The 27,533-nt window shown below is 38.8% G+C and overlaps 1 protein-coding gene across 1 annotated transcript in view; it reads left to right on the top strand.

Moving 5' to 3' along the window:
• ZCCHC24 (zinc finger CCHC-type containing 24) overlaps positions 1-26,932 on the top strand; it is a 106,759-nt gene extending 79,827 nt beyond the window's left edge. Inside the window, exons 3-4 of the mRNA XM_042817896.1 lie at positions 10,899-11,063; positions 21,543-26,932. Coding sequence (XP_042673830.1) covers positions 10,899-11,063; positions 21,543-21,656 — 279 coding nt within the window. The 3' untranslated portion in view covers positions 21,657-26,932. The remainder of the gene's footprint in view (positions 1-10,898; positions 11,064-21,542) is intronic.
• The last annotated feature ends 601 nt before the right edge of the window (positions 26,933-27,533 follow it).

Raw genomic sequence — 27,533 nt, 5'->3', positions numbered from 1 at the left:
ATTTCCTTTCCCTGTTTCTTAATATTTCAAGCAAAAGGCCCATTCCAGCTACAAGCAATGACACTCTTGCTATGGTATTTCATCTTGGAGAAGGGCAGGCCACAGCCGGCTCAGCATGTTAGCGTCCTGGGAGCCTCCACCGCACTGCTTTAGGGTGGGGAGGTTAGATGTGGTGCAGACCATTGCTTTTATGGCAACGGGAAGATTTCTAAAAATGTTACATATTTTATCTTTTGCATGAAGAACTGCCTAGCTAGAAATCCTAGCAGTAACTTGTCTTACCTTCTGCCATGTAGTCATTGTTTACCTTTTAAATACTGTTGCATCAGAGGAAATTCACCTGCAGTTAACAAAAATGTCATTTCTGACTATGTTAACCAAGCTGGTTGTAGGGAAAACAAGACAGATGAAAGAGAAAACATCTGTTGAGCAGAACTTTTAAAAAAAATTGGCCCAGGGTGTGAGGTCAGGTTCAGTGGTAATAGGCCTATGTCAATCCTTGCTCTAAACCCAAACCGAGACTAGTGTAACTCAGATTTCTGTTCATTGCTGTAGCAGCCAACATTAAATATCCTCATACAACATGAACTATGCTATAGTACTGTCCGTACTCTAGAGAAAGAATTGAAGAACAAAGATCAAGTAGCTTGTCTGCAAACTTGCAAAGAGCCTGCAGTCAAGCCAGAAATTAAACCCAGGCTTACAGAGACCCAGACTTGCGCCTTAACCACAAGGTCACAATCTTTTCTTCATGACTCCAGCTCTCCTGCTGGATTTTTCTTACTTCATCTACACCCATTCCTATGTAGGTACAGAATATGCCATGAGCCAGGTCCCAAATCCTTCAGGATTTGGTGGGTAGTTAAAAAGAGTCTGTCCCTTTCAGAGCAGTAGGAAGGAAGAAGGCAGAGTTCTTCTAGAAACATCCTTTCCACTGAAACTTGTCCTTATCATCTTAACAATATTTCCTCTGCTTTCCAAGAGCTGTTTTGAAGAGATAAAAACTTTACAGGAGCAAAAGCATTTCTAATTCAGACTAATAAAAAAATCCATCATTGTTATGATTCATACACATATGTAAGGAACAAGAAAAGACAAGAGTGTTATCAGTTCAGAGGGTACAACAAGTAGTGTAAAGACAAACCACAGCAAAGTAAGCAGCTTCCTGAGTGGTAAAACCACTAGTCTCATTTTATAGCGCATTTTTCAAGAGTACTGAATTAAAATATTCTCTGTTCTCCTTCTCATCTCTGTCCCCTGTATTCTCCCAGCGTAATACCTTCCCCTGCAACTCCAGCCCACCCTGCAGGGAGCAGAGTGCTCATCCTTCTGCCACTGCCCAGTACAGAGATTATTTGGGAAATTGAATGGGAACTCGATATGCTGATTTAAAATTTCTCTAAAGGATATTTCATTATCTGTCATATCAGATTCACCTTTATTGCGGGATACAAATTTGTTAGAAGCAAAACAGGTAATGTTTTGGGATTATACAGTTTTGTTTGGAAACTGGAAAAAGTTCATGTTATTTTTAGATTTATGAATGATGGCAAATCTTCCAGTTGAAATAAATTCATTATTTATTCTAATTCCATAACGTATTGTAATTAATACCATCTGAGTTCTACAAATCATTCTGCCTCAGAGGAAAAAAGCAGTCATCTCTCCTAACATCCCTAGAGATCAGCTAACTTTGTTGCTAATGAACCAGCAAAAGGTTGCAGTTTTCTAAGGTGAGGTTACTTCTTAAAATCCCTGTGGTAGTAAAGCCCCTCCCAAATACTCTGCACACAAACAGAGGAAAGCCACAACGCTACCAGATATGCAAAAGAAAGGCACCCAAAGATGTGGATAGTCACACAGCAGTTGTAACAGCAGAGAATTCTACCTCTCATCAATGCCTACAGTTTTCTTAACTACTAAAATCGCTCCATCTCTACTCTCTGTGTGAATTCACACCGAAGCTACATTAAGCCACTCTACTATAAGATTAGGCTATAGTACTTCATAAAGAATAAGGACTAAATATGTTTGCCAAGGAACTAAACAGGGGAGTTGCCAAGAATGCAATTAAGAGTCCTGCACAGCTTTCACAAACAGTACAGAGAGTAAAGGTACCAGTCATTCTGCAAGCAGTAAAAAAGTCTCATTCTCAGCTGAAGTACGAAACAGGAAGTAGCTGAATACAGTCACCACATAATTGGGAAAATGCCCTGTTCAGATCCTGTGTTGAAAATTTTCTTCTACCAAGTAGTAGCACACTAATCTAGCCTTCACAGAGTCTGCTCACCCATTTTCTTTAGCTGGACAGTTAATATCACTACAAGATCTAAAGGAGAGCTACAGCTGCATAGTAACTGCATAATTCAATCCAAATATTCTCTTCAGGCAAAGGCCTTGCACAAGCACACTTCAGAATGCTTACAAAGCATAAAGTTTCCTCATTTTGAGCAGGGCTTCAAAGGCACCTAACTTAAATAAAAATAAAATTACCTCCAGTGACATCAGCCTTCCTCTCTGTCTTGCTTCTGGAAGGATCCCACAACCTATGAGGAGAAGCAAAGGGGCTACTATGGCTACTTCATTGCTTTTTAAAGGACAGGAGGTAGTCATCTCTAGACATGTCAGCTCATCACTAGAGCAGTGCCTCAGCTGTGCCACATTAGCCTTGGGAGAAATCCAAAACCCACATGAAGCTATCCAAGGTAGACCCATTAAGCAGCTTCTACAAGAACAAGTCTTGGCCTTAGCTTAGAAAAAGTAAATCTTGATTATAGCAAGGGTGTGACTCTTACTGCTCCAAAACTGATTTCAACTACTGAAAAAAAAAAGTTAGCATATTTAACATAGTATGTTAGCAGAGGAAAAGGGGAGGGAGGAAGTGAGGAGCAGAAGGGTATTGCTGTTGTATGTTTTCAAGCAACAGAGGAAGAGAGACAAAAGAGTCCACGCATCAGGAAGCTATTAAAATGAATACATTCCTAGTTTCTTCATAATTAATTCAACATGGCCAATTTTGTATCAGAGAAGGGGAAAGAGAGATTTCAACCACTTCCTTTTATCTCAAGCTGTTTGGAGGAATATGATCTTGTAACACTGAAAAGAAGTGCCTCATTGCATCCCAGCATGTGAGTGCAATTTTAACTCTTCACATGCCTGATTTGGTATGCAAATTCAATTTTCTATATAGCATACAAGACTTAAATTATAAAGCAGAGATACAGGTTCAATTAGGCACTATTGATTTCCATTTTCTAACCCCAGTCCTCAGCCTTTTTTAATTCTTACTTTTTATTTCACTGATACACTGAAAAAAAACAAACCAGTTTTCACAAAAGTTGATACTGTTTCCTATGAGAATTCTTTGCAGTATGGATATATCTTTGCCCCTTGTTTATGTTAATACTTAGTTCACATTTTGACTGTTATCTTCACACACATAAAATTCCAGAGATCTGTTCTTTCCCTATTCTTGAAATTCTAGGATCTGAGTGAGTTATGCAATACTTTCAATAGTAAATTCAGTAAGCAGCTATTCATATGCTCAAGTAATTCCATTGTTTTCTAGGTCCTAAGGGAACAAATGTATTAAACCTGTGATTGGCTGCAAGTACAGATAGTTTTGGAGATCTTTCACAGTCATTTAACAAGCGAAGAGTAGCATCCACAGGTAAAATAAGTCCTGGAAGTTAACAGTGATAATTATTTGCAGCCTTCCTCAGCAGAAGACTGGAATAGGGTTAGTTGAGATCTACAGCTCTTAAACTTTACTATATACATTGAACACATCATAATTGCCTGCTGCTCTGTATATAATACATTATATAGCTGAGTTTCAAATTCTAAAGCATATAAAATTCATGTGAATATTTAGCAAGAAAATTCTATAGTAAGTTAGAATTATGAACGCAACGGGAGATTTAATTTTCAAGACTCCACAAAGAGGATTCATTAACACGTAATATTTATGCGCAATAACTATGAACCCTGAAGTTCTTCTATTAAAAATATTAAGCAAAAGTATTGTACTGTTTGCATAGTATGTTATAGAAGCACCTAGATATGCTCCAGTACCATATGTACTACAAGGGCTGCTCCAAAGATAAGGCCTCCTATTTTATGAAGTTGGCCCACAGTGTCAGAGACAAATCTTGGTGATATGGTAGTAGAGGCTGAACCTCCCCACCAATATTCCATTACATTTTGTTGCCATGTGACAGCAGAGGGGCAGAGTGATAGAATGGCTTCTGACATGGAAGTGCGTATGAAGCAAAGCTGTGTTATCAAATTCCTCCATGCAGAAAAAAATGGCACCTATTGACATTCACTGTGCTTGCTGAATGTGGATGTGAGCACAGCAAGGTGGTGGGTGGTGCACTTCAGCAGTGGCAACAGCGACAGTGGGTCACCTCTGCTGGTACATATTTTTCTGACCATGACATGGAGACTCCTGCTCATCTCTTGCATAAAATGCATAGCTAATGATGGTGACTATGCTGAAAAATAGTGTTTTGTAGCTGAGACTTTGTTCTATGAAAAAGTGTTATTGTGTTCTTTGTATCTGTTGTAGCTTCCACGGAAATAAATAGGATGCATTACTTCCGGAGCAGCCTACACACAAAGTGATTATATGACATTGCAAAAAGTGCAGAGAGCTGGAGAACTGTAAGATGTCTTCTCCCCCCCACAAAGGAAGTAGAGGCACATTGTGATTACATGACTGAAATCCACATTATCATATCCTCAGATGTTTTGTAATTGACAGATCAGATAAGTAACTATTTTTTGGCAGTTCTGTAGGCACTATGTTTCAAACTGACGTAAAGAATAGAGTATTATGCATCGTCAGCCCAAGGATGGTTCCAATAATCAGCTCAACTAGGCATTTTGTAACAGAAGAAAGGATTTGTCCAAAAGCATGGCTAATATTCTAAAAAATCTGCATAACCGCATTTTGATTTAAATGTTTGCCAAGCTGGCTTCTTGGATTTTTAAATGTTGATTGGCATATCCATGATAATCACACCTATTGCTATAATCATCAGTGTGTGTGTTATTAGTAACACATAGTGCCAAATATTACCCTTGGATTATCATTGTGGGAATGAGATCAAAGTTGGTGATACATTGACAACACTGATTTTCCAAAGCTGCCAGAAGACACATACTCATATACTAAAATGACAAACATAAAATCGATCTCCTGCCATTTCAAAATATACATGTAAAAAGTTCATCAACACAGCTTAATCAATATACTCTTAAATATTTGTTTCCCCAAAAAAGTAAGGCTTAGAGAATGAAAATGTTTGTAGTTGGATACTTGTTCAAGTCAAACAAAAATGAACATTATTTTTGTCTGTGCGCTATACAAACTTGTGTCTTTTAATGCTCTATTCCTGGAGAAATGCACTTCATTCTGAACACCACCCTGACAGAAAGACACTGACTGCATGGAACCAAATCCTAGAAAAACAACATTAATGAAGAGGAAATATTGCCAGAAAAGATGATCAAAATAGCTAAATATGTCTCTCTCAGCTGGCGAAGGCACAGTCTGGAGAGGAGAAGGTGTTAGGTATGTGAGGAGTCTAAATGATTCTAAAATGTACCAGAACCTAAAAAGCAGAGGACTGTGATTATGCTTAATAGAGATACAAGTATGCAGATGAAATAAAGAAAGGAGAAATATTGAATATACGCAGTAAGCTGTGAAAATATTTTCTAGGAAAATGACAGAATAGACTACTAGCAAGAGCACAGATCTGGTGACCCTTGGAGGCAGACACATAGCCTAAGCAGTCTGGTCTTTCTAATTTTGTGTTTCTTTAGGAGGTCAGGCATCAGCAGCTCATCGTCCCCTTTTTCCCGTCTCAGCACACTGGCAGTGAGCAGGAAGGAGACAGTAAGCATACTGCCCTAGAGAAGGAGTGACAAAAAATCCGACTAATTTTATCAGATGACTGACTTTTGTAATTGTTTTATTATAAAGAACCTCAGTACAAAGGCACATCCTGCCTTGAATGGATTTTAAGAGCAGAACTAACGTGCATGCAAGAGGAGATTTCAGATTAGTGATAACAACAGGTGAACCCTGACTGCAGCAAAGAATGAGCTTGTTTCTATGAATGCAGTGGTATAAATAACTGATTCTTCCAGTGATGGCAGCAGCCGTATAACAGCCTCCCAGGCAGAAAATGATGTAACCCCAGGCCTTGTGACATGTCAAGCCCCCAGGAAAATCCTAGGCAAAATACACACTAACCTCCTCTGTTATGTTTGCAAGTTTGTTTTTCATTCATGTCTTGCTCAGCTACAATTTTGTGTGTCATAAATCCTTAGTTTGGATATCTGTTATATCTAGCAACTCCATAAAAGCTGAATAAAAGCTTTTAGTAGTAATGCTGTAATGAAGAGTCCCCCTTTAACCTGCCAGTTCTCATCATATCAATAATACCCAAATTATACCAGGGACAAGAAAGTTGAAAGAATTAATTTCGTTTCTGTATCCCCAAATCCTGTTCCTATTTTGTGCATACTAATTAAAGATGTAGCTACAGCAATTGAATATCTCAGAAGTCTTCAGTGCCTCACATCAGCAATATCATACACCAGCAAAATGGCTTACGGGCAGCAAGCAAAATAAGAGCAGCTATATTAGAACTCATTTCCTAAACACACAGCCTCTGCATCAGTCCAGGTTTCATGCTGAATTTCAAATTTGAATTATTGCAAAGGTCAGGAAAGACAAAGAAATAATGCTGATCATTCATTAGATAGATTCATTTTGTGCCATTTTGGCATTACTTCTGCTGAAGACTTCCATAGATAATCAAGTGTATCTCCATTCCCTACACAGCCTACACAAATATGAATAAAGCCAAAGTACTGGAGTGACTTTTCCAATGCTCTACAGAAGCAGAGGGCCAGGACACTCCATATGTCAAATCAGTCATAATGCTTTCGCTTTACGACTGAGCGTTTGGGGTATCCTTTACCATAATCATTTTATGTTTCCCAGCATTGTTGGCAGAACAATGTAAAATATGCACGCTAGAAGTACTTGAGTAATGCTGCCTCCTAGTTTTACTGACTTAAAATCGAGTGTCAGAAAGCTCATATTTCAAAATACAACTCCAGCCCTCTCACTCCTGCATATCACTTGGGAGAAGGCAGTGCATCAAGCTATTGTTTTCTGTTCTTGCTTTTCTGCTCTGTTGAATCATCCTTATAAGCAGATACTTACAATGTCCTTCTAGGAAGGAGACCCACCTATCAGTGTCACGCTGACTTCATCATCCTCCTGCGTTGTACATCTTTCAGCTGTGCAACACAAACCCAGGGGATGATGGAGGGAAGAAGAGTATTAAACAAACTGAACTTCTCCATTCCACTTCGAAGGAAATCTCTGCAAGCTGTTGTTTATAATCAGTCTAGTCCTAAGCTGGACATGTGGAGATTTTGTTTTGTTTTGTTGCTGACTCTGCAAACTGATACTTGGAGAGAACTGTCTGGGGAAAGCAGAATCCTTTATTATGGCCATCACTGCCAAGTGATTTGGCAGATTCCTCCATGAGATGCACAGTCCAATAGGTTATGTGTGAGAGCTCAGCTGGCCAGTTACTAACAGAAAAGATCAACTTTAAAAGTTTTAAAATCTTATTATAGCCAATTTGTGGTTTTGGCTGAAGAATGGAGGAAGATGAAAAGTAGAGGTAGTTGGGTGTCAGTAAAAGATGGAACATTGAAGTAATTTTCACTGCTGTGCCACAAAGAAAAAATTGCTGGGTTTATACATAGGTTAAATCTCATTGAGGCAAGCTCATGCACCAACTTTCAGGTACGTGCTTAGATAAAGCTGCAAAGATGCTATCATTTGTTGTAGCCTTTTGTCTGGAAGATTGAGGTAATGCATCTCTATCTAATGAGCCTAAGGACAAGACCCTTCCATTTTTCTGACTGCTGTGGAGAGAGGGCCTCGGAAGGGCTTTTGCAAGATCTATTGTGCCTTTCACCAGAAACTGTCACGTCTGTTTTGTTTGAACCCGAAGGGTGAAGCGAGTTGGAGAGTTACTTTCACTGCTTTCAGTGATTCCAAATGGCATTTCTTGATAATGAGCTTGTTTGTTTGAGAAAACAACTTCCCTGTCAGGCATAGTCTGGGAAACTGAGGATATGAGAAAGAAAATAAAATCTCTTAGGGTGAAGTATAAACATCCATAAAACTGAGTAGCGAAACACCTACAGAGAAAGTTGTGGTTTGCCAGCAAACTAATTAAAGTCTCTGAATAAGGAGGAAGGTGTGACAGCTGAAAAGTTAAAGTAAAAATAAATCAGAAGTTTAGTTAAGCAATTATAACAGGAAATTACCTCTGGAGTTCCCTCTCCTGCCTTCTTTTCCTGGTTCTGCTTCCCACTGACTGAGCAAGTCAGAGAAATGACTTCTAATCTGGCAAGCCTCCAGTGCTGGAGCCCAGCTATACACATAGAGGACATCACAGACAAGCACCTCCAGTGCCCTGCAATGAGTTTGGGAGGGCACAGCATCTCTGTTCTGTCTCTGCAGCCAGCTGCCTCAGCTGCAGAAACCTGTGCTCCCCATCCTGCTCCAGGCAGCCATCTCAGAGATGCCCTGCCTGCAGGGCGTGGCTAGCTAACATATTGCCTGGGGAATCTGATGTTTTAACACTGTTTATGGTTGGCACAGCATACCGCAGTGGGAGTTTTATGTTCTAATACTGTTTATAAACATGTGTAGGACTTCTCAGACATGCTCTGTCTCCAAAGTCTACGCTATTGCTTTTGGAAATAACATGCTCAGTGACCTGTACTTTTTCTGAAAGGACTGCTGCTTAGTAGGGGTAACGAAGCTGCCTTTCCAGCTATGACCAGAGGAAGAGTTTAAGTACTGTGTCGATGAAACTGAGAATTGGAAATAATTCTCTTCCACTGTTCAATAGCATAGCTTCAGTCAAAACTACAAACAAAGCAATCCATGACACCTCAGGAGGAGGGGAAACATCTCACAATCATGGGAGCTCTTTGTACACAGGGCTCCTATTCAGTTCCATGAGAATTTGTAAATGAAGAGAGCATGTGGCTCCTTCTTACACTGACTTGAGCTGTGCAGCAAATTCCTCAGAGGCAGTGCCAAATTAAGTGTCCTGAATAAGGACGGCTCCATAAATTGACATTTTCCTGCCCTACATTCAATTGCAATCTCCATCTTTATCAAGGAACACCATGGATTGGAGGATTAAACCCTGGGTGTCTGCCAGCACTCATTTAGGCATGAAAGTCCAAATGTTTCCCATTATACTGAGCACTTTTTTGTGCAGTGTAAATGTATGTCTTAGCATCAGCTTCATCTTCACCATGAGCCAGAACACTTACAGTGGCACATCAGGTCATGAAAAACTGTTAGAAGCGTTTGTTGTTTGTGCTACCACATCCGATTTTTTGAAGAGTAATTATGCTGAAGAATAAGCACCAAAAAAAAAAAAAAAAAAAAGCAGAAAATGTTGTTCACTGACACTGAAAAATAAAAATAGGGCCAGCATGCCAGAGAAGGTTTTGGGTGCCCCCTGCTTGTCTCCCATCGGCCAGGGTGCAGGATTCAGTGCTTGATGCTCTGTTCCCACGCGCGACACCGGAGGTAGTGCAGTGAACACCACCAGCCATGGGAGCTGGAGTCCCAGTGTGCCTGCCAAGCTCAGGTCTTCTGCCAACCACCTGCTTTTCCAACCAGTGTTTTCACATAGAAAGCAATTTGGACCTACACACTGAGAAATCGTACAAGCTCCCAAAACAAAACAACCCCTTTCCCAGCACGATGGGCCATTTAACTTTTGTAAACTTAATCTGGGAACTTAAAAAAAAAAAGCCTCAGCAGCATGACTTATGAACAAATAACAAAGCATCCTTTGATAGGTGATCGTACCATCCTGCCATAGCACAGGGGAAGTCTCTCCCTCTAGACAACGATAAACAAAATAGAGTGAATATGCGGGCAGCATTTCAACATCTGCTAGAGTCTCTGGGAAAGGAGCTTCATGCATACAGCTCTTCCCAGGACAGCTGTATGCAATACTCATTGTCACCTTGCAGTATTAGCGTTATTATGTATATCGCCATATTTCTGCTGCAAAAGAAAAGCTATTTACATAAGGTCATTGCCAACTCTAATAGCTTCCCTGGGTAAGCAGGCTTTCTTTAGGCAATATTTAATATTTCTACATCACGGCAGTTCATTACATTTGGGAATCCTTTACTGTTTCCTTCAAAACAGAGGATCAGTGAAACACTGTTTACAGTGACCAGAAATCCTAATGAAGTTCATGAAATTAATGATTTCCTTTGATCAAAATCTTATCTTTCCTTCATACTTAACCTCAGTTTGACTGTCACATATAGCAATGTGTACCCCCATACTAGTGCATCACCTGCATTTCAATATTTAAGGCTATGTAATTCTTACTTGCAAAGCTTCCTTACTGAAAGCTTCCCTTGGAGAAGATAAGGACCTAGCCACAAAAGCCTACTGAGCTACTTCTCCAGATGCTATGTATAATCATAACAATACTTATTCAATATATGATTTGGTTATAATGAAATTCATAATAAAAATATTATTTGCAAACGTGCACAAAAATTTCTAAATGCTGAGTTCAGTGCCAGAAGCGTTGCAAGCATTCTTGAATTTTTCTATACTTCTCAGAAGTACCTCTTTGAACTTAAACTTGAGCTTCAACATACAAACTATTCATTAAGATATGACCTTCATGCTGCCTGTCTCCAGTATCTTGTTCTCATAGTTTCCTGTACAAAGACATTGTTTTACTCTCTTTTATTAAAATGCATTGATCACTCATTGCTACGCATTTTTTTGCTTTCTTTAGGCTCGTCCCAAGGGAGAAGGCCTGACCCCATACCAGGGCAAGAAACGCTGCTTCGGTGAATATAAGTGCCCCAAATGCAAGAGAAAATGGATGAGCGGAAACTCCTGGGCTAACATGGGACAAGAGTGCATCAAGTGCCACATCAACGTTTATCCTCACAAACAGGTAGGAGAACCAACATGGTGGCATACAGTCTTGGAACTTGGAATTTTCTTGAATTTGTGAAGCTTGGCTATGACCTAAACAGGACTTGGCATGGACTACAGCATGCCACAAAATAAAATTAAAATAATAATTAAAAAGAAAACACAAACTTTCACAAATGAGCAGCTGTTCACAGAGTCCTGGGGAAGTGAACTACTTCCAATTTCACAAAATTTGAATACCCTTTCAGTGAAAATACCTCCAAAACAAAGCCTTTACTTATCTTCATTATAAAAACAGACTTTGGGACCATACAATCTGAGATGGAGCCATTAGATAATAGAGAAAATGAGTTCAGCAGTAGCAATGGGCGTCTTGATACTTCTGACTCTCTTCATATTTACACCAATTAACTGCTTTATTGCACAAGTGTCAGTGAAATTATTTCCAAAGGATAATTTTTTTGTTCATCCATTTAAATAAGACTGGACTTGGGTAGGGAGATACATATTTGTACATATGTAGTACTAGCAATAAAATAGAAGGAATATTAAGAGGACCCCTACTTAGTAATTAACTTAGTTAAACAGTAAAGCAAGACAGCCTGTGTAAAGAGGTGTTTCTTGTTTTCCATAGTACTTGGTGGTGCCCAGGCTAGGAACTTCAGGAGAAAGTCTCTCAATAAGCTGAAACAGTCAAGTGTAAATAGTAGCTCTAATAAAAAAATCCATATCTGCAATGCTGCTAGCCACAGCCTTCATTCCTGCCCCCTGTGGAGTGCAGTTGCATCTCCTGCAGTTCCAGCCCCTGTATTTGCAATTTACAGTGGGAAGACTGACTCAGTTCTTGTTTGTATCCTGTCAAAAGTGGTTGCAAACCATCATCTAATACAATGGTAGTTAATGAGAGGCAGATGAATTGCTCAGAACAACTAAGCTCATATTCCTCATTTTGCTGACAAACCAGGCTACAGACTGATTTTGTTGAAGTTGGATTTTCATGCAGAAAGTAATTTTTAGCAGCTCCACCAAATAAATAAATAAATAAATAAATAAATTAGCCAATACATACTAGAAAGTATATAGAGCTCCTCCCCTACGAGGAAAGGCTGAGCAAACTGGGTCTTTGAGAAAAGAAGACTGAGAGGTGATCTTATTAATGTTTATAAATGTTCATAAGTGTGAGAGTCAAACAGACATGGCCAACTTCTTTCCAACGGTCTGTGGGGACAGGACAAGGGGAAATGACCATAAACTGAAGCACAGGAAGGTCTGCACCCACATGTGAAGGAACTTCTTCACAGTAAGCACTGGAACAAGGCTGCTCAGGAGGGTTGTGGATTCTACTTCTCTGGAGATATTCAAGACCTTCCTGAACGCCTCCCTTCGCAACCTGCACTAGGAGGCCTGCTTTGCAGGGGAGTTGGACTTGATGGTCTTTGGAGGTCCCTTCCAATCCCTACAATTCTGTAATTCTGTGAAAGCTTGCTTCGCGTAACCAGAAAGATACAATTGCAGGCTCACTTCTAGGGAATGATTTTACAACCTCAACTGCTATTGGAGCAACACCTAGGATTTAATGCTGCCAATTTCAGCACAGTCAAAAGGGAGACATCTGTGAGTGCATCTGTTTTAAGCCACACAGCACTTTTCTTCAAGATGGCTGATACTGAGCAAATGCAAAAAGCATTACAGAAAAATTTGTGATTTTGCAATATTGCTGTAAATTGTTATGGATGAATAAGTGGGAATTATTTTAAAAGTTTGGGAGGTCTAATTTGCTTCAGATGCAGTTTATCCTAGCTGAATCTCAGCAATAAATAGAGCTCTGCATGGGTCAGGTTGTCTGCTGCCCACTCATAACCCGTGCTCAAATCACAGATGGATTATTTGAGAGTATTTGCAATAGGTGAAAAGGAACACTTCATACCATTTCATGTGATTTTGGGGAGAGGAAGCATGTTAATAAAAAAATAATCCTAAGTAATATCGTGATTTTATTGTGATGAAAAGATAGAAGTACGGAAATTCATTGCAACAAGCAGCAATAGAGATAGAAACAAGCTTATTAGCATTATCCCAACCAGGAAAATTTAATCAACTCTTTTTCTTCCTTTTATACACATGTATATTCATCTAATTCTAAGGGCAAGTTTTGGCTAAGGTTATTCTGCATTCCCATATTCAGCTAAAATATCGATTTATACTACGTAGTATCTTGAAGAAATGTAAATTAGAGTTTTTGAAATCTGACATGTTTATGGCAGAGGGCTTGCTTTAGACTTGACCCACTTAATTCACTCGAGATGATTTTTTATTTGTGGGGTTATTTGTTCATTTAAATAACATGGAACTACTTCCACTACAGAACAAACTGATGGCCAAGTCAGTGAATGTCACTGTTTCTGTTAGACAGTTCAGATGATGTAATCTAACCCTAATCCCCCTCCATCTCTAGGTTAGCACCACTCTGATTCCAAATCTGAAAACAAGAGGTTATCTTTAGAAACCTAAGTTAACTGATGAGACACTAGTTAAAAGCTTCAGAAGTCTCTGATTCCTTGCTCTTGCTTAGACAGCTTGCTTAGACAACTGCACCAAAATCCAGGCTGAGCATTTATTACACATAAAGAAGTAGAGTCTTGATGGTGAGAGGAATTACAAGAACACTGATTTACAACACAAAGTTATAAATATGTACTTTGTTCTTCTAAATGACCTCCATTATTTTTGTCAGTGTTCAAAGAGTCACAAGAACTTGCTCTGGAAGTATCTCATCCACAAAATACATTACATACTGGGGAACAAAAATGTTGTGTAGTAAAGGAGGAGAGCTGCCCCCCATGGCAGGGCTAGAGGAGTCTGTGAACTGCATAGCACAGACGTCAAAGACTGTGTGGAAGGGCTGGAGTACACAGTGCTTCTTCCTTAGAACCATGTATATGAACAATCACAGCATGTGCAACGCAGGTTTACACAGCTGAACTCCATCACTGTGTTTCCACATCATCCCCTGAGACCATAATCTGGGATGTGAAAAGGCTTTACTCTTCTTACCAATCCATGTATCTATGTCTCAGTAGTAGTTGGTGCTAGGTGAGACCTTCAAGTCTGGACTATGAATTTCAGCTAAGCTTCCAGACGCAAAGAACCTGCAGCCAGTCAATACTGCTTTTTCCCCCAAAATCCAAACTTACAACCTCAAGTTGAAAGATTTCTCATTCTGTTGTTTCTCATCTTGCCTTACCTCTGTCTGATTCTATATCTCAGTTTCACTATTGCTGTTCTTTCTATTCTTTTTCATTCTTCCAGTGCCTTGTATTTCTAATTAAACATACCAATTATAGCCAGACAGTAAAGAAAACACCAGTTCATGCACGGAGCTAGCAGCAAAGTATCCAGCCCTAAGCATCCAGCCCCACACCAGACGTTAAACATATCTTAATACATGTCTATGGATTGCTGTTCTGCAGCTTTTTAGAAATGCGCTGTACTCAGTCAGCAATGCTTTTATGGTAATGTTATGTATTTTATAAAAGCATAGTGACTGATTGTTCTAATTAAAAAGTCCAGTGTTTTGAGTTTGAAGGTTAAAACATTGACGCATACTGTGGATGTAAGATTTAGTTGTATTATAATAAACTATTAGAACTACCTACACTCCTTTATCATTTTCTGTATACATTTCTTGCTTTTCCTTCATTTTCATTATTCTGTTGACATATACCAAAGGAGAGTTCTCTTTCATGAACAGAGTTCCTATGCATTTCTAAACAAACATTTTTTTTCCCCTCTCAGTGCATCAGTGGAAGTTCTTAGTTAATTCTGTGCTCCTAATGACTTCTTTATAAGGGTTTAGACAGTACTTCCACTCGTCTGGATCTTCCAATGAACATCTTTTTCAGCTTAATATAATAAAGACATTGTCTCTCTCTAGAAGCTGTTCTTACACTCAGTACCTGTACAGATAAAACTCCATTCAAGAAATAAGTTGATACTGCTGTTTTGTAATGTTTGTTCTTTCTTTGTAGTTATCATGCTACATGATATTAGTATATATATATATATATATATTTAATTTAAATTAACAAAACCCAGATGAACTGGCCAGTCAGAAATTTAACCTCAATTCTACTTCAGACAGTATTACTTCTAGCAGATTAAATTATTTCTTCTCCAAAACAATCTGGTCAATACACCCCCTCTGCAATGTATTTTAACTCAGCATCCTTTTCTTACTCCTTACCCTACCATTTGGTAAACCATTAGGTCACAATACTATCTCTACATTATTAGAAGAGGGTCATTTTGTTGACAGATGTTAATCATTGTTATTTCCTCAACATTAACTAACCTTATGCTGAGTTACAAGAGCCTTCAGAATTACAAAAATTACCTAACTGCAAACAGTCCAGACCATTTCTAAAAATACAGTTATCACATTTCCCTGGTGAGGGCATATTACAGCATCTCCATTTCCATACGTGTATACTGCATGAAAGATTTGTCACAATGATTCTGTCATAAGAACTTGTATCAGGTCAGATCAACATCCTCCATTTCACACACCATCCTAGGCAGTAGAGAGTGCCCACAGGAAGGTATGGATTTAGGGTAAGACACAGTAACCATCTTCAAGGATACTTCCTCATCCTCCAGTATTGCCTCTAAGTTCCCCCACTCTCTCCTCCAGTAGACCAGTATTCCTATAGAATCTATTCAGCAGCTGAAGCTTAACCACATGGTCCACCATATGTTTTTTTTTTTTTTAATGTCAACCCTGAATATTGGAGATTAGGATGCCTTTATCCAATTTAGGAGAAAAAATTTCAAATTTTTATATTAATGATTTGCTTGATATATGCTGTTGTGAATTAGAAGTTCAATCAATTCCCAGACTTGCCGGTTTTACTAGGCATCATCTGCATCTCTTTATTTCGTATTACTCAGATGCTTTACTCCATCTGTGGACTTCTGACTCCTGAAGGGCTTGATTAGATTGTATTCACAAGGGATGAGTTGAGCCTAAGTAAGTTCCACTGAACTGGCTCAAGCAGTAATCAGAGTATTGCAGACAAGAATCTTCACTGGATAGCTCTGGGGTAGCCCTTCAAGAACATATGCTGTATCTGTGAATGGCTTTTACAGCTATGCTAAAATCTTGATTACCTATGCATACCTTTCACTAGACATCCCCGGAGAAGAGAGCAGCAACACATCCTTTTCACCTGCTCTTGGTTCCTGGAGGCTTTTTCCTGGAGTGAAAAGATTCTGTGCCAATTCCCCACAAGGAAAGTCTCCTCAGCTCTGTTCCTTTATTCCACATACCCTATCTGTGAGAATGAGCTTTTAATCTCCCTGCAGCAGGAAAAGTCTTCTCAGCAATTTTACAGCTGTGTATATACTTCAGAGTGCTCTACAAACACGGCTCTAAATCTTTGTGTTTGAGAGGGATGGCACAGCATGCATGACAAGTAGTAACACAAGTGTCTGCTGCCTTGATACCAACTAATTCAGAGTGGAAAAATCAGGTGGCTTTCACACCTGAGCTGCAAAACTGCTACAGCTGTTCCAAAAAAACTGCATGCATTTTTGTCTTCATGACTAAGTTCCTGGTGGAAATACTTACAGGAATTCCCAAGACCTTGAGGCCCGTTGAGTTCAAGTGTTGCTGAGAAACAGGAGAGCAAAGAACTGCCCAGAACGAGTTACTGGATTGCTCTTTCGAAAGAGGTTTCCTGCCTAGTCACATTATCTACCCTAAACAAAACAAAACAATAACAAAAAAAAAAAAAAAAAAAAAAAAAAAGAGCCTCCGATGGAACTTAATTCTACCTCTTATTATTTCCTGAAATTTGGATTCCATATAGTTGTCTGTACTCTTCCTTATACTGCTCCAGTGTGGAGCCAGTCATTTTAGCCTTTCACCAGTGTTCTTGGCATTGTAACAGCCCAGACGCCAAGCTCTGAATTTTCATTTTCTTCCCCTGACTGCTCCAGCAGCAGCATCTGTGCCTGCTTCCTGGCTGGCCTCTTATCAAGGCTTCTCTGACTTCGTGGCTGACTCCAGGGCTGTTTGTGATGACAGCTGTTGCACCAGTGTAGAACCAGCCATCTGGTGACTGACTTGTCCTCTTGGACATGACTTACTTCCAGCTGTCAGGAATTTATCGCTAGACTGAAAATAATTTGGTATGTAAATACATTCTTCATGTTATCCAAGCTATTACTTCCACAGGCAGTGCAGTGATTCCGTCATAATTCCCCTGTCCAGGTGCAGTTTCTCTTCCCTCAGCTTCGGGAGGATTGGCTCTGATCACTCTAAAGCCCAACACACTAGTGAGCAGATTGAGGCCTGCAAGTACCCTCTCTCCTATTTGGATTTAATTCCTCCCCAGCAGCTGGAGGGGAATCATTGCATTTCCACCTCTGTGTGCCCCAGCAGTTGGAAAACAAGTCATCCCAGACTGCTGCTTCTCTGCAACCGAGAGAGATTTCTGCTGTTCATTTCAGGTGGCTCTCTTTCATTCCTAGCTGGCCTGTTCCAGAGGCATGCCACTAACAGAGGCTGCCTGCTCTCACATCTTCATGCCATGGATCTGCAGCCTTCTCATTGCAGTCTTTCCGTTTCACAGCCACAACTGAAGTCCTTGTTCATGCCATACAGGCAGGAAAGCAAAGCTCTGCCACTCAAGAATACATTACATTCAATCCTTTCATATCCATAATCCATAATCTTTTATTGTACTAACAATGTACAAATTCTTGAGAGTGTCTGTGCCTTGAGAGAAGCATAGAAGCTAATGCACCTGAAGATTGTTGCCCTTTATCAGTATCCTGCCACCTCTAGCTGTAGAATCAATTTTTACGCACAGATCTAATGTCATCTATTCATCTCATTTGCTCCATTAAGGCCTGATGTAATGAGTCCAGAAATGTACTTATACTTGTTTTCTTGCATTTAAATTTTGATATGGTTTATCTACCAGAGGTAGAATCAAATTGTTCCACTCTAAAGGGGAAAAAAAAATAAATTCAAACTTCTAAATAGAAATATAAGCACCCATTTTGCTTCCACTAAGAATAATTTCTCTAAAGGGTGTCCTTGTGACATTTCCACTAACATCTAAGACATTACGTATATATGAGTCACTTTGAGTATGTTTTGTTCTTTATTTTGAAAAAAGGATTTATGGAATACAGAGTTTAATCAGTACATGTAGACTGGGGAAGCAATACTTCACAGTCTTAAGTTAGTTTGCAGGACAGGAATTGCTAATTTAAATTTAGTTCAGTTTTATTCACCTTGGGCAATGGCTTTAGTCACTGCTGTCAAATGCCTTCCTGGTGGAGCTGCATAAGGTCGTTTCCAGCCATCAACTACCAAAGAATGCTAAAGAAAAAGATGCAAAAACTCAAGACGTTGAGAAATGCCCTTCCCCATAGTATTTACAGAAAGTAGACCATCAAATCCTGTTTACTTGCATTACAAAAAAAAGAAAACCAAAACATTAAACTATCCCTTTTACAGAAGAAAGAATACCTTTCCCAGAGAAACATAGCAGGACTTTCTGCTCTTTTACAGGCTGCATTTCTCCTCTTTCTAAGGAAAGGCACTGTTCCTTCAGCCAAGCAGCCAGTCCTCTTTCCCAGGCCTGCTCTGAGTGTACTGAGCCTTCCTGCTGTTGGGCTCCTGGCAGCACAGGGCTGGAGGATTAGAGAGCCTCCTCAGCTGAGTGGATCTTCTGCAGCATTCAGACAACTCCCCAAATTACCCATAGTGTGCAGCCACACAACTGTTCAGCACTCTCCACCTTCTTCTTTCACCCTCCAAAGCTGGTGAGAGTGCTCCTGAGTCAGCCTCAGCTGCCTGTACAAATGAAATCTCACTTCATCACCTGCAGACCTTTAGCTATCTAATATCCTTTTTAGCATAGCATTAAAGTTGCAAGTCTGCAAGATTACTGCCTCAAAGGCCTCCACATGATTAGAACATCAGCAGTAAGAATGGGAGGAAAACAGCTGCTTCTCAGAGCTCTTGCAGGGATTTTTGGCTTGCAGGAAAACCACAGAGATAAACTGGGGCTTCATTTTAGGCACAAACTGTGCAAGCCCACCACCATTTTGAGGCTTCAGCCCTCAGCAAAAGCAGTGTTTGGGCTCAGCTCAGCTCCTTCCAGCCAGCCCTTGGAAACCCAGCTTCCTGCCTTGTAACCCCTCTCTCCCCAGCCTCTGTGTCGTAACACAGAGGTAACAATAACATCTCTGAAATCGAAGTGTTTCGTGGGCCAAAAAGCTGAGCTCAATCAACGCAGGGGGAAAGCAAACCACGGAGAGCTATTGTTTCTGAAAACAGTCCAAAAAAGTCTTGGCACTTCAAGACACTCCCAATGTCCTTTGCACTATTTCCAGGAAAAATGATTCCCAAGGCCATGTGTATTAAAAAAATCTGGCTTATATCAATAAACATGATAACTGCTGTATTTTTTTCTCTTTAATCAGAACACAGCTAACATGTAGAAGCAATCAGAGCTGAGTTAAATAGACTGTTTTAAGTGCAACATTTCAAAGCTCTACAATTCTCCATTTTGGAGAATAAATTAAATCTTGGAGCTCCTAAACCTGGACATCATCTTTGAGGAAGATTTATGTAATGCAAACTGTTGAGGAAAATTTATGGGCAGATGTTGGTGGAATAGGCTGTGGAACAGGCATAAAGGCAGTTTTTCTGACCCAATAAGCTTATTCAACTTGTCTCTGCTGTGGCAGAAGCCCAGAATGCACCAGCATTTGAGTTGCAGTCTCAATCGAGGCTGCCGATAGATCCAAAATCTTCCTTCCTCATACACAACCAATACAGGTTCAAGCACCCCCTCTCCAAGAAAGGAAAAACAGCCTGAAATTAAATTATAAACAAATTTAAGCTCAGAAGGTCACATAGCCTCTAGCCCAGGACAGAGAAAAATTTTGGCAACGTGCTGTGGGTAGGAATCCTAAACTGGTGACAAGACATTGGCAATCACTACTGAGTTGCTCCCATACATTCTTTCTACTAGCTATGCAACATAATGAACAAGTGTTGTACTTATAATCCAATACAACTGATTATAGCAAGAAGTTGCAGACTATTTTTTTAGGAAAAGAGTACATTTTGCCTGACTGTAACCACTGAACACTGGGAAAGTCTTCCATTCTATAGGGTGTGAGCAGCTCTTACAGAGTAACACTAAGAGAAAAAAAAAGCTTCAGAAAGGTCAATACTTATTCACTCACACTCAGATGGGTGGCTTTGATATGCAGAATTTAAAAATAAATAACCAGGAAACTTAGAAGACCAGGTGTACCAGGTTTTAAAGATGATGACAGGCCTGTAGTATTTAGGGAAGGTATAAAAGATAAATGGCCATCATTTTTTTTTTTTTTTTCATCCTTTCTTTGTTATAAGAAAGATAAGCAGTAGTCTGCTATCCTTGTAAGAACAGTGAGATGCTTATGGCTTATTTTGAGATTTCACATCATGCACTGTCTCTACCACAGTTCCACAGAACTTCCACTGTCTTCTTCTTGGTAAGGCATTGAGTATTTAAATCATTTTTCAGGTACATTCCAAGAAAGCTGAGAAATTATGTTACAGCATTTTGTTAGTATAAAACAAACTGTGCACATCAGTGTTATGTTCTACCTCGCACCTCTATCACTTCTGCTGATCAGATTTTCCAAACAGCAATATCCCTACTAAAATACTTAATATTTTCCAAGTGATTGCAAAACTTCTTACATGTCATAGAAAATTAAAGCACATTACTAAACTCAAAAGGATTACTAAACTCAAAGCAGCTTTGTTCCCTTTTTTAGTTAAATATACTGCCAGCCCTGTGATTCTACAAGTGTTCTTTAGTAATATATCCAAATTATCAGTCAGGTTCACAACAGAGATAGTTTTTCTGGTTCTTTGTTGTTGTTGTTGTTGTTTTTGTTTTTACTAATAGCTTTGCAGCTCTTCTACTTAAAAAACAAACAAACAAACATCAGCCTCGTAAATACGGGATTGAGACCTCACTAACTTATGTGATATCTGTGCATAGGTAAAACAGTTTTCCTGTAGCAGCAGCTAATCGCAGTGTTATTAACCCTTCTGGCATTCTGGGCAGTGGGATTCCCATGCTTGAAGTGCTAATGCTTTTGGGATGTCTCAGTTACTGGAGCCAAGGGAATAAATTGCTGTGTAACCACATAAACATACTCCCCATTCGGGCTTTCATTAGTTTACCTACAGCAAGGTAAACAGAACCTTTATGAAGAACAACATTCAAGATTGCGAGGCAACTTCATGCCACTATAAAGCAAAGAGTTGAAAATATTTTGTCTGCTCAGACAGCAGGATTTTTGTAACTGTGAGGAGAAAGCTGGTTAAGCATAGAAGTATGCTCAGCACATGTAGTAGAAATTAACAGCAGTGACAAAGCCTTGAATCAACTCTTGTTCCCACCCTTCTCTGCAGAGACCCCTGGAAAAGCCGGATGGCCTGGACGTTTCAGACCAGAGCAAAGAACATCCCCAGCACCTGTGTGAGAAGTGCAAAGTTTTGGGCTACTACTGCCGCCGTGTGCAATAAACCTTCCAAGTGGCCTCTTCCCGTCCCCCTCATCCTTAAAGATCCTCTGACAGCACACGATCAAGAGCAACACAACACATCAAGATAAAAGCTAAAATAATTGCCAATATTGCCTATCTATAACCTAACAGTATGCCTTACCTTTAACGGAATGTAACATTTCTCCTGTGTATGCACACACATGCAACAGGTATTTACAGGACTATGGTGAATTTGTATACATACATATATATGTAAGCTTACATATATATATGTACACACGTATAAGCATTACTGATAGTGTTCACAACAGAACCACAGTTGCAGGTTCTGCTGATTGTTTACACAGACCCTATATCATGGTCAGGTGAAATGAAGTACTATTCTTTAGGCAAGATATAATATTCACAAGGACTATATGTGATAAATGGGTTTTGCAGAGGTGAAATAACTGTGGGGCCACTAATTAAAAGCACTCACCCACGACAGGAATATTATTCCTATTATATGACAAGACAAAAGGAGATTAAACAAGCCACAGCATAAAAGAAGGAAAATAATTGTTTTCCCAGTTTTTGAAAGTCTGAGAGTTTTGTGTTGCTGCTTTCTTGGACTTTTCTATTTGTTAGTGTCACTCAGGCAGGGCTTAGGCAAAATCATTTTTTGCAATTTTGAGGCAAAAAAAAGTGAATAATTGTTTGAGGGTGTGGTTGTACAGAAAGGGAATGCCATAATGGGACCCATAGCATCGGGAAGGATTCCAAGAGGTTTTTGGAGGAGATAAAATTGGCTTGGTTGTGTGACTAACAGATCTTTCTCTTGTCATATAATTCTGCTACAAGAGGTTTTGCATGTGTATGCGCTATTCATTAGGCTGCAAGCACACTAAATTTACTGTGAATAAAGGGGGATAAGAATGCTTAAAATTGTCCTCCAAATCCATAATTGAACAATTAGCCAAACTTACTATTTATAATAGTTTTAAAGCCACTTTCTGGAAATATTTTTTATGTCCTGTTTTCTACTGTACAAATTTGTTACAATGTAAAACTTTTTAGCCATAAGGTGTTATGAGGTATGAAGAACACTCTTTATAATATTCCCACTTTCCTGTCTTCCTGAAACACCTATTTACCTTAGGAGAAATGTAGGAGTTATATTTGGTTGTCCCATTTCAGGTGGAACTTTGGGCAGGGTGATCCTGTTGCAAAGTAGTATCTCATCAGGGATGAGCTGAAAGTACCTCGAGACAGTATCCTGTTTATATGTCTGTATAAGAATACATGGGCATAAGGACAAAACAAGCAATTCACTGAGAAAACTTACAGGGATAATGGTTTGTGTGGTTTTAGGTTTGGGTTTTGTTTGTTTTTTTTTTAAAAAAAAAACAAAAAACATTTCTATTTTTGTGAGGTTTCCTTTAGAGATTGATTTGTGTGAATACTTAGTGGAAATATTTAAAATCCTACATAACTTGATGTGAATTAAATCTGTTTTGAGGATTAATTCCACAGTACTAATACAGAGAGGGTTTTGTGCCAAGTAATACCAAAACATAACCAATAAGTACAGTCAAGCTCTTGTAAAGCGAACTGAAAACTCAGTGAGCATTCCTGTAGGAAATGTGAAGGTCTTTAGAATTTGTTCTAAGGTGAAACTTCGACCATTTCTCTGCTTTGTTCTAAACAGGGCAGAATAGTTTCTGCTTATTCTGGTGGTAGGGTAATATACATATCTCACAAACTGCATTATTTATGTGTAGCCCAAGTGACACAGCCCACTGGTCAGTCTGATGAAAAAGCCTTGGGATTTGTTGATTCTGACCATGACTCCTGCATTAGCTCCCTGGCTGTGGGCAAGTCACGAGATCCTTCTTGGACTTCAGTTCCCCCAGCTGCAAAAGGGGGGTAATCGTACTTCAGTGCACCTACCTCACAGCAGTGTTGTGAGGCATACTCAGTATCTATTAGCGTTTTGACATCACTGGATGAAAAATGCTATGTAATTCTAAAATCTTAAAGAAAATTAATCACTTTGAAACTAGTTTTGCCAAGATGGTAGTTCTATAAACTAGAGTAGCTGAAGAATAATATTATTGAATGTTAACACTAATAAGAGATCTCAGTTACGTCAGTCAAGATATACAGTTTCAGCTTTTTCAAATAAAAATGCATTCTTTTGCACAGATTCAGAAAAAAAATACCTTAGAGAAAAACAAAGATACTAACTTGCCTATAAGAGAATAAAATACACAGGTGATTTTGAGGGTGGATTTTAAAGCTTGTTAATCTTGATAATTAGTTTCCAGCATGCATGCTTTTACTGAAAGAATAACACATTAAATCCAATTATTATTTTTTTTTTTTCCTTTTTGAGCGCTTAACAGAACATGAACAGAAATATCCTTGGTGTTTCATATCCAACTAAAGGACAAGTAGATGAACACCATCAGGAGAAAATCAGAGAATTATTTTTCTCCGTAACGTTGCTGCCAAGCATTTTGTTTTTAAATAATTCCTGCTTTTTATAACCACTAAATCAGTAGAATAGCACATCCCATGGTATAGCTACATCAACATAGAGCATACCAGCAGATACTGAACAAAGGCCAATTGCCAATGCCATTATATGCAATCATCGCTATTCTCATGACAGTGTTCTCTTAAAAACTGTTTATCCAGATTCAGTGTTTCATGGTGGTGCTTTTAGGTTTTATTTTAAAATAAACTTCCTAAAAATATATGTGATCAACTTCAACATACTTAACAACTCTCCATGTAGAGTAACAGTTCCTAAAAGTAGAGTTAAAAGAGTTCCATATTTATATCACATTTTTCCAGGTAGAAGACAAAGTATGTAAGAAATATTAAGCATATCTAAAATATCTAGGAGGAAAATCTATTTTCCCCTGCACTTGTGCTGGGGAAGAACAGATTAAAAAAATGTGGGGAGAAGCTAGAAGCCAGACACTGCCCTACTTTGTCCTGCCGAACTTGGACTGCAGCCCCCTGGGGCTGGAAGCAGCGTGCTGATCTCACTGTCTCTGCTGGAGCTGAGAGGCAAGGGGTGGGACAGGAGAGCACTGGGAACCCAGACAGGATGTCCTTGTCCTTGTGTCTGCGGGGCTCAACTCAAACTTCCCCTAGAATGCAAGGCAACCCTGTTTTCTTTCCTGCTCAGGGCCTCTCTCTAGCAAGCTGGTGGCTGAGGAAGCATGAATGAGGTTCCTCCATCCCTTCTGCCAAGGTTTGCTCATAGGAGCATCTGCTCCATGCTTTTCTGTATGCTTGGTGTCTTGCTGGAAGAACACGCAGCTCTAAGAACCAGACAATATCTTGTGGTCATTGGCACAGAAAGAAAACTTCTTAATATCAATTTCACATCAAAAAAAATAGAAAACAAATTGCCTATAATTTTATCTTTTTTTAAATTTAAAAAAAAAAAAAAGGTGATTTACCCATAGGCTAAACTCCTTCCAAACTGAAAAAATACAACCCTAGAAGTCATACTTTGAGTGGGAAGAGGATGAGTTTATTTACCACTTGTATTTTTAGGAATACTTTTTTGATGTTCTCTTTAAATAGCTCTACATTTAGACCATTAGCTAGTATTCCTCAAAGGGATTTTTAAGCAGCTATCAGAAACAAAGCTGTTCCAGTAAAGAAATTTAAATCAGTGCAGGTCTCCCTAAATAGAGTATTCTCAGGGACGTACCTGAAATAAATTTCTCTCTCTGCCTTTATCTGTCAAGCCCAGTTTTAAACCTCATCAAATGCTTGCTATTATCTGCCCACCTACAGATCCATAGGTCCATCCAGCATGCAGCAGTTTTTTGGGGATGATTTTCTTACATTTTCCTCCTCCTTCAGATTTTTTTTGGTTCATTTGTTTCTTGAAAAATATATCTCATATTATTTCTTTAGTTGGTCTGAACATTTCACATGAAGTTTTTCTTTGGCATTGGCCCTGCACTGGAGAAAATTATTGGGAATCCAAAATAAGTAGCATAGGCTTTAGCTGTTTTAACTTGATGCAGCTCCTTTGAAGTTGTTACAAATATTTCCTTTCATGACAATGAAAGAAATCCCTGTAGCTTAAAGGATGGCCCCCTTTTAGCCAGTTTCTATTGCTGCTATGGCTGGCATAAAATGATGCCACACAAGAAAAAATTGAGGCCTTCCTGTTGCCTCTTAGTTTCAAATAAATACACAAGAGTATATATTATTTCTGAAAATAAGTGTATTTTAAATTCCCCATTATATGGGACACAATTTGTAAACTAAAAATGTGAATTCACAGCTGTCTGAAAGAAGCCTTTTATTAAGAAGTGCTCTCTATATTTTACCTTTTGTATAACGTGACATTTAGATTAAACATGGGTTGCATACCTGACAAGATCTAGCCGTTATTTCCCAAATAAAACTACTTTTAAAATAGTAAGAAGCTTTTGGAAATGTCAGCATTCATAGATTAGTTCTCTATGTCCTGCAGTCAAATGGAATACCATTTTTTTCTCTAGTGTGGATGCTAAGAGTTATCCACTGAATCGATTGCAATGATTTCAAAAACACATGTTTATGATTTAAGTGAAGTGACGTACACTTTCCATTTGCCTTTGCCAACGTTTCAAAATGTGATGGAACTATCCCCACACAAAATCATCCTCTAAGATATCACTCTGCTCCAGATCAGGCTTCATCACATCTCCTTCCTATCCGCAAAACCACTGCTGTCCATTAATGTTGCTATTTTGCTGAAGTGCTCAGAGGGCTGGTCAAGATCTTAGACATAGGGATGATGGTTTGTGTTTCTAGGATGAATTTCAAAGGGACAATCGTGTGCAGTTACTAGCTATAGATGATTGATATAAATGTTTACCCTGTATGAAGTATTTTACAGTTTTACTTGCAGATGTGTATTTATCTTGAGTTATACTTGACATAGAGTTTCTTTCAATTTTTTTTTTAATACTATGTGTGTATTTTGGAAACCTTTCTAGATGTTAAAATTTTTGAATGGTTACAAATATTTCTTGTAATACTGAATCGTTATCTTATCTGGAAACTCTTTGCAGTAACTTTTTTGTATATATTTGAGGGCCTTTTTAGTAAAAATATTGTTTGTTCTTTGGGAAAAAGTTTTTACAACTTGGAAGCTTTCAGAAGGGCCTTCCTCTCAACTAGGATACTAACAGAGGTAAAAGTCTTCTTAAGTATTTTGCAGAACTAGGGATGTATCCTCAAGAAAATATTTATGGAAGTAATTTACTTTTTTTTTTTTTTTTTTTTTTTTTTTTTTTTTACAATGCTTTTGTCTGTATAAAGTATGCAACAGAACTACATTAAGAAGGAAATATTGTCTACATAAAATATTATATGAAAGTTGGTACATAATTCTGACAAAAAAAACTTGCAATTCTTTAAGCCATATTGTTTTTGTTATCCTTGGATGAAAATATCAGTATTAAGTAACCAATATATTATTCAAGTGCTTTGACTTATATGAAAATGCTTATACATTTTATTTATGTGTATTTGGGGAAGGATTGCTAGAAAAAGCTATCACTAGATGTATAGCAAGTGAGAGCAAATAACAGTATAGTGTCACTTTATGACCTTGTGAAAGACAGAAGATGCTGAAAGCACCACAGAGACTCAGCTTTCAGAGACTCTGAAGCACAAGCGTTGAGTTTCAAATGGTAGTTCTTGTCCTTTTTCATGGTGAGAGGGGAAAAGAGTTGATTGGGACGCTGTCTGACAACTCAACTTTCACAAATCTTTGCAGACTGTGAGCTCAGCTATGCAGTACTGGCTACAGCAATAATATTAATCAAAGGATGGAAGAGAAATGCATTGAAGTAGATGATTGTAAGGATTTATGTTTATTTTAATTAGAACT

This window comes from Centrocercus urophasianus, unplaced genomic scaffold, assembly GCF_019232065.1.
Source record: "Centrocercus urophasianus isolate 14NV4802_14NV808 unplaced genomic scaffold, USGS_Curo_1.0 seq_17, whole genome shotgun sequence".
Classification (NCBI taxonomy): Eukaryota; Metazoa; Chordata; class Aves; order Galliformes; family Phasianidae; genus Centrocercus; species Centrocercus urophasianus.
The sequence above is the reverse complement of the archived record's forward strand: the minus strand, read 5'-3'. Positions and strand labels throughout refer to the sequence as shown.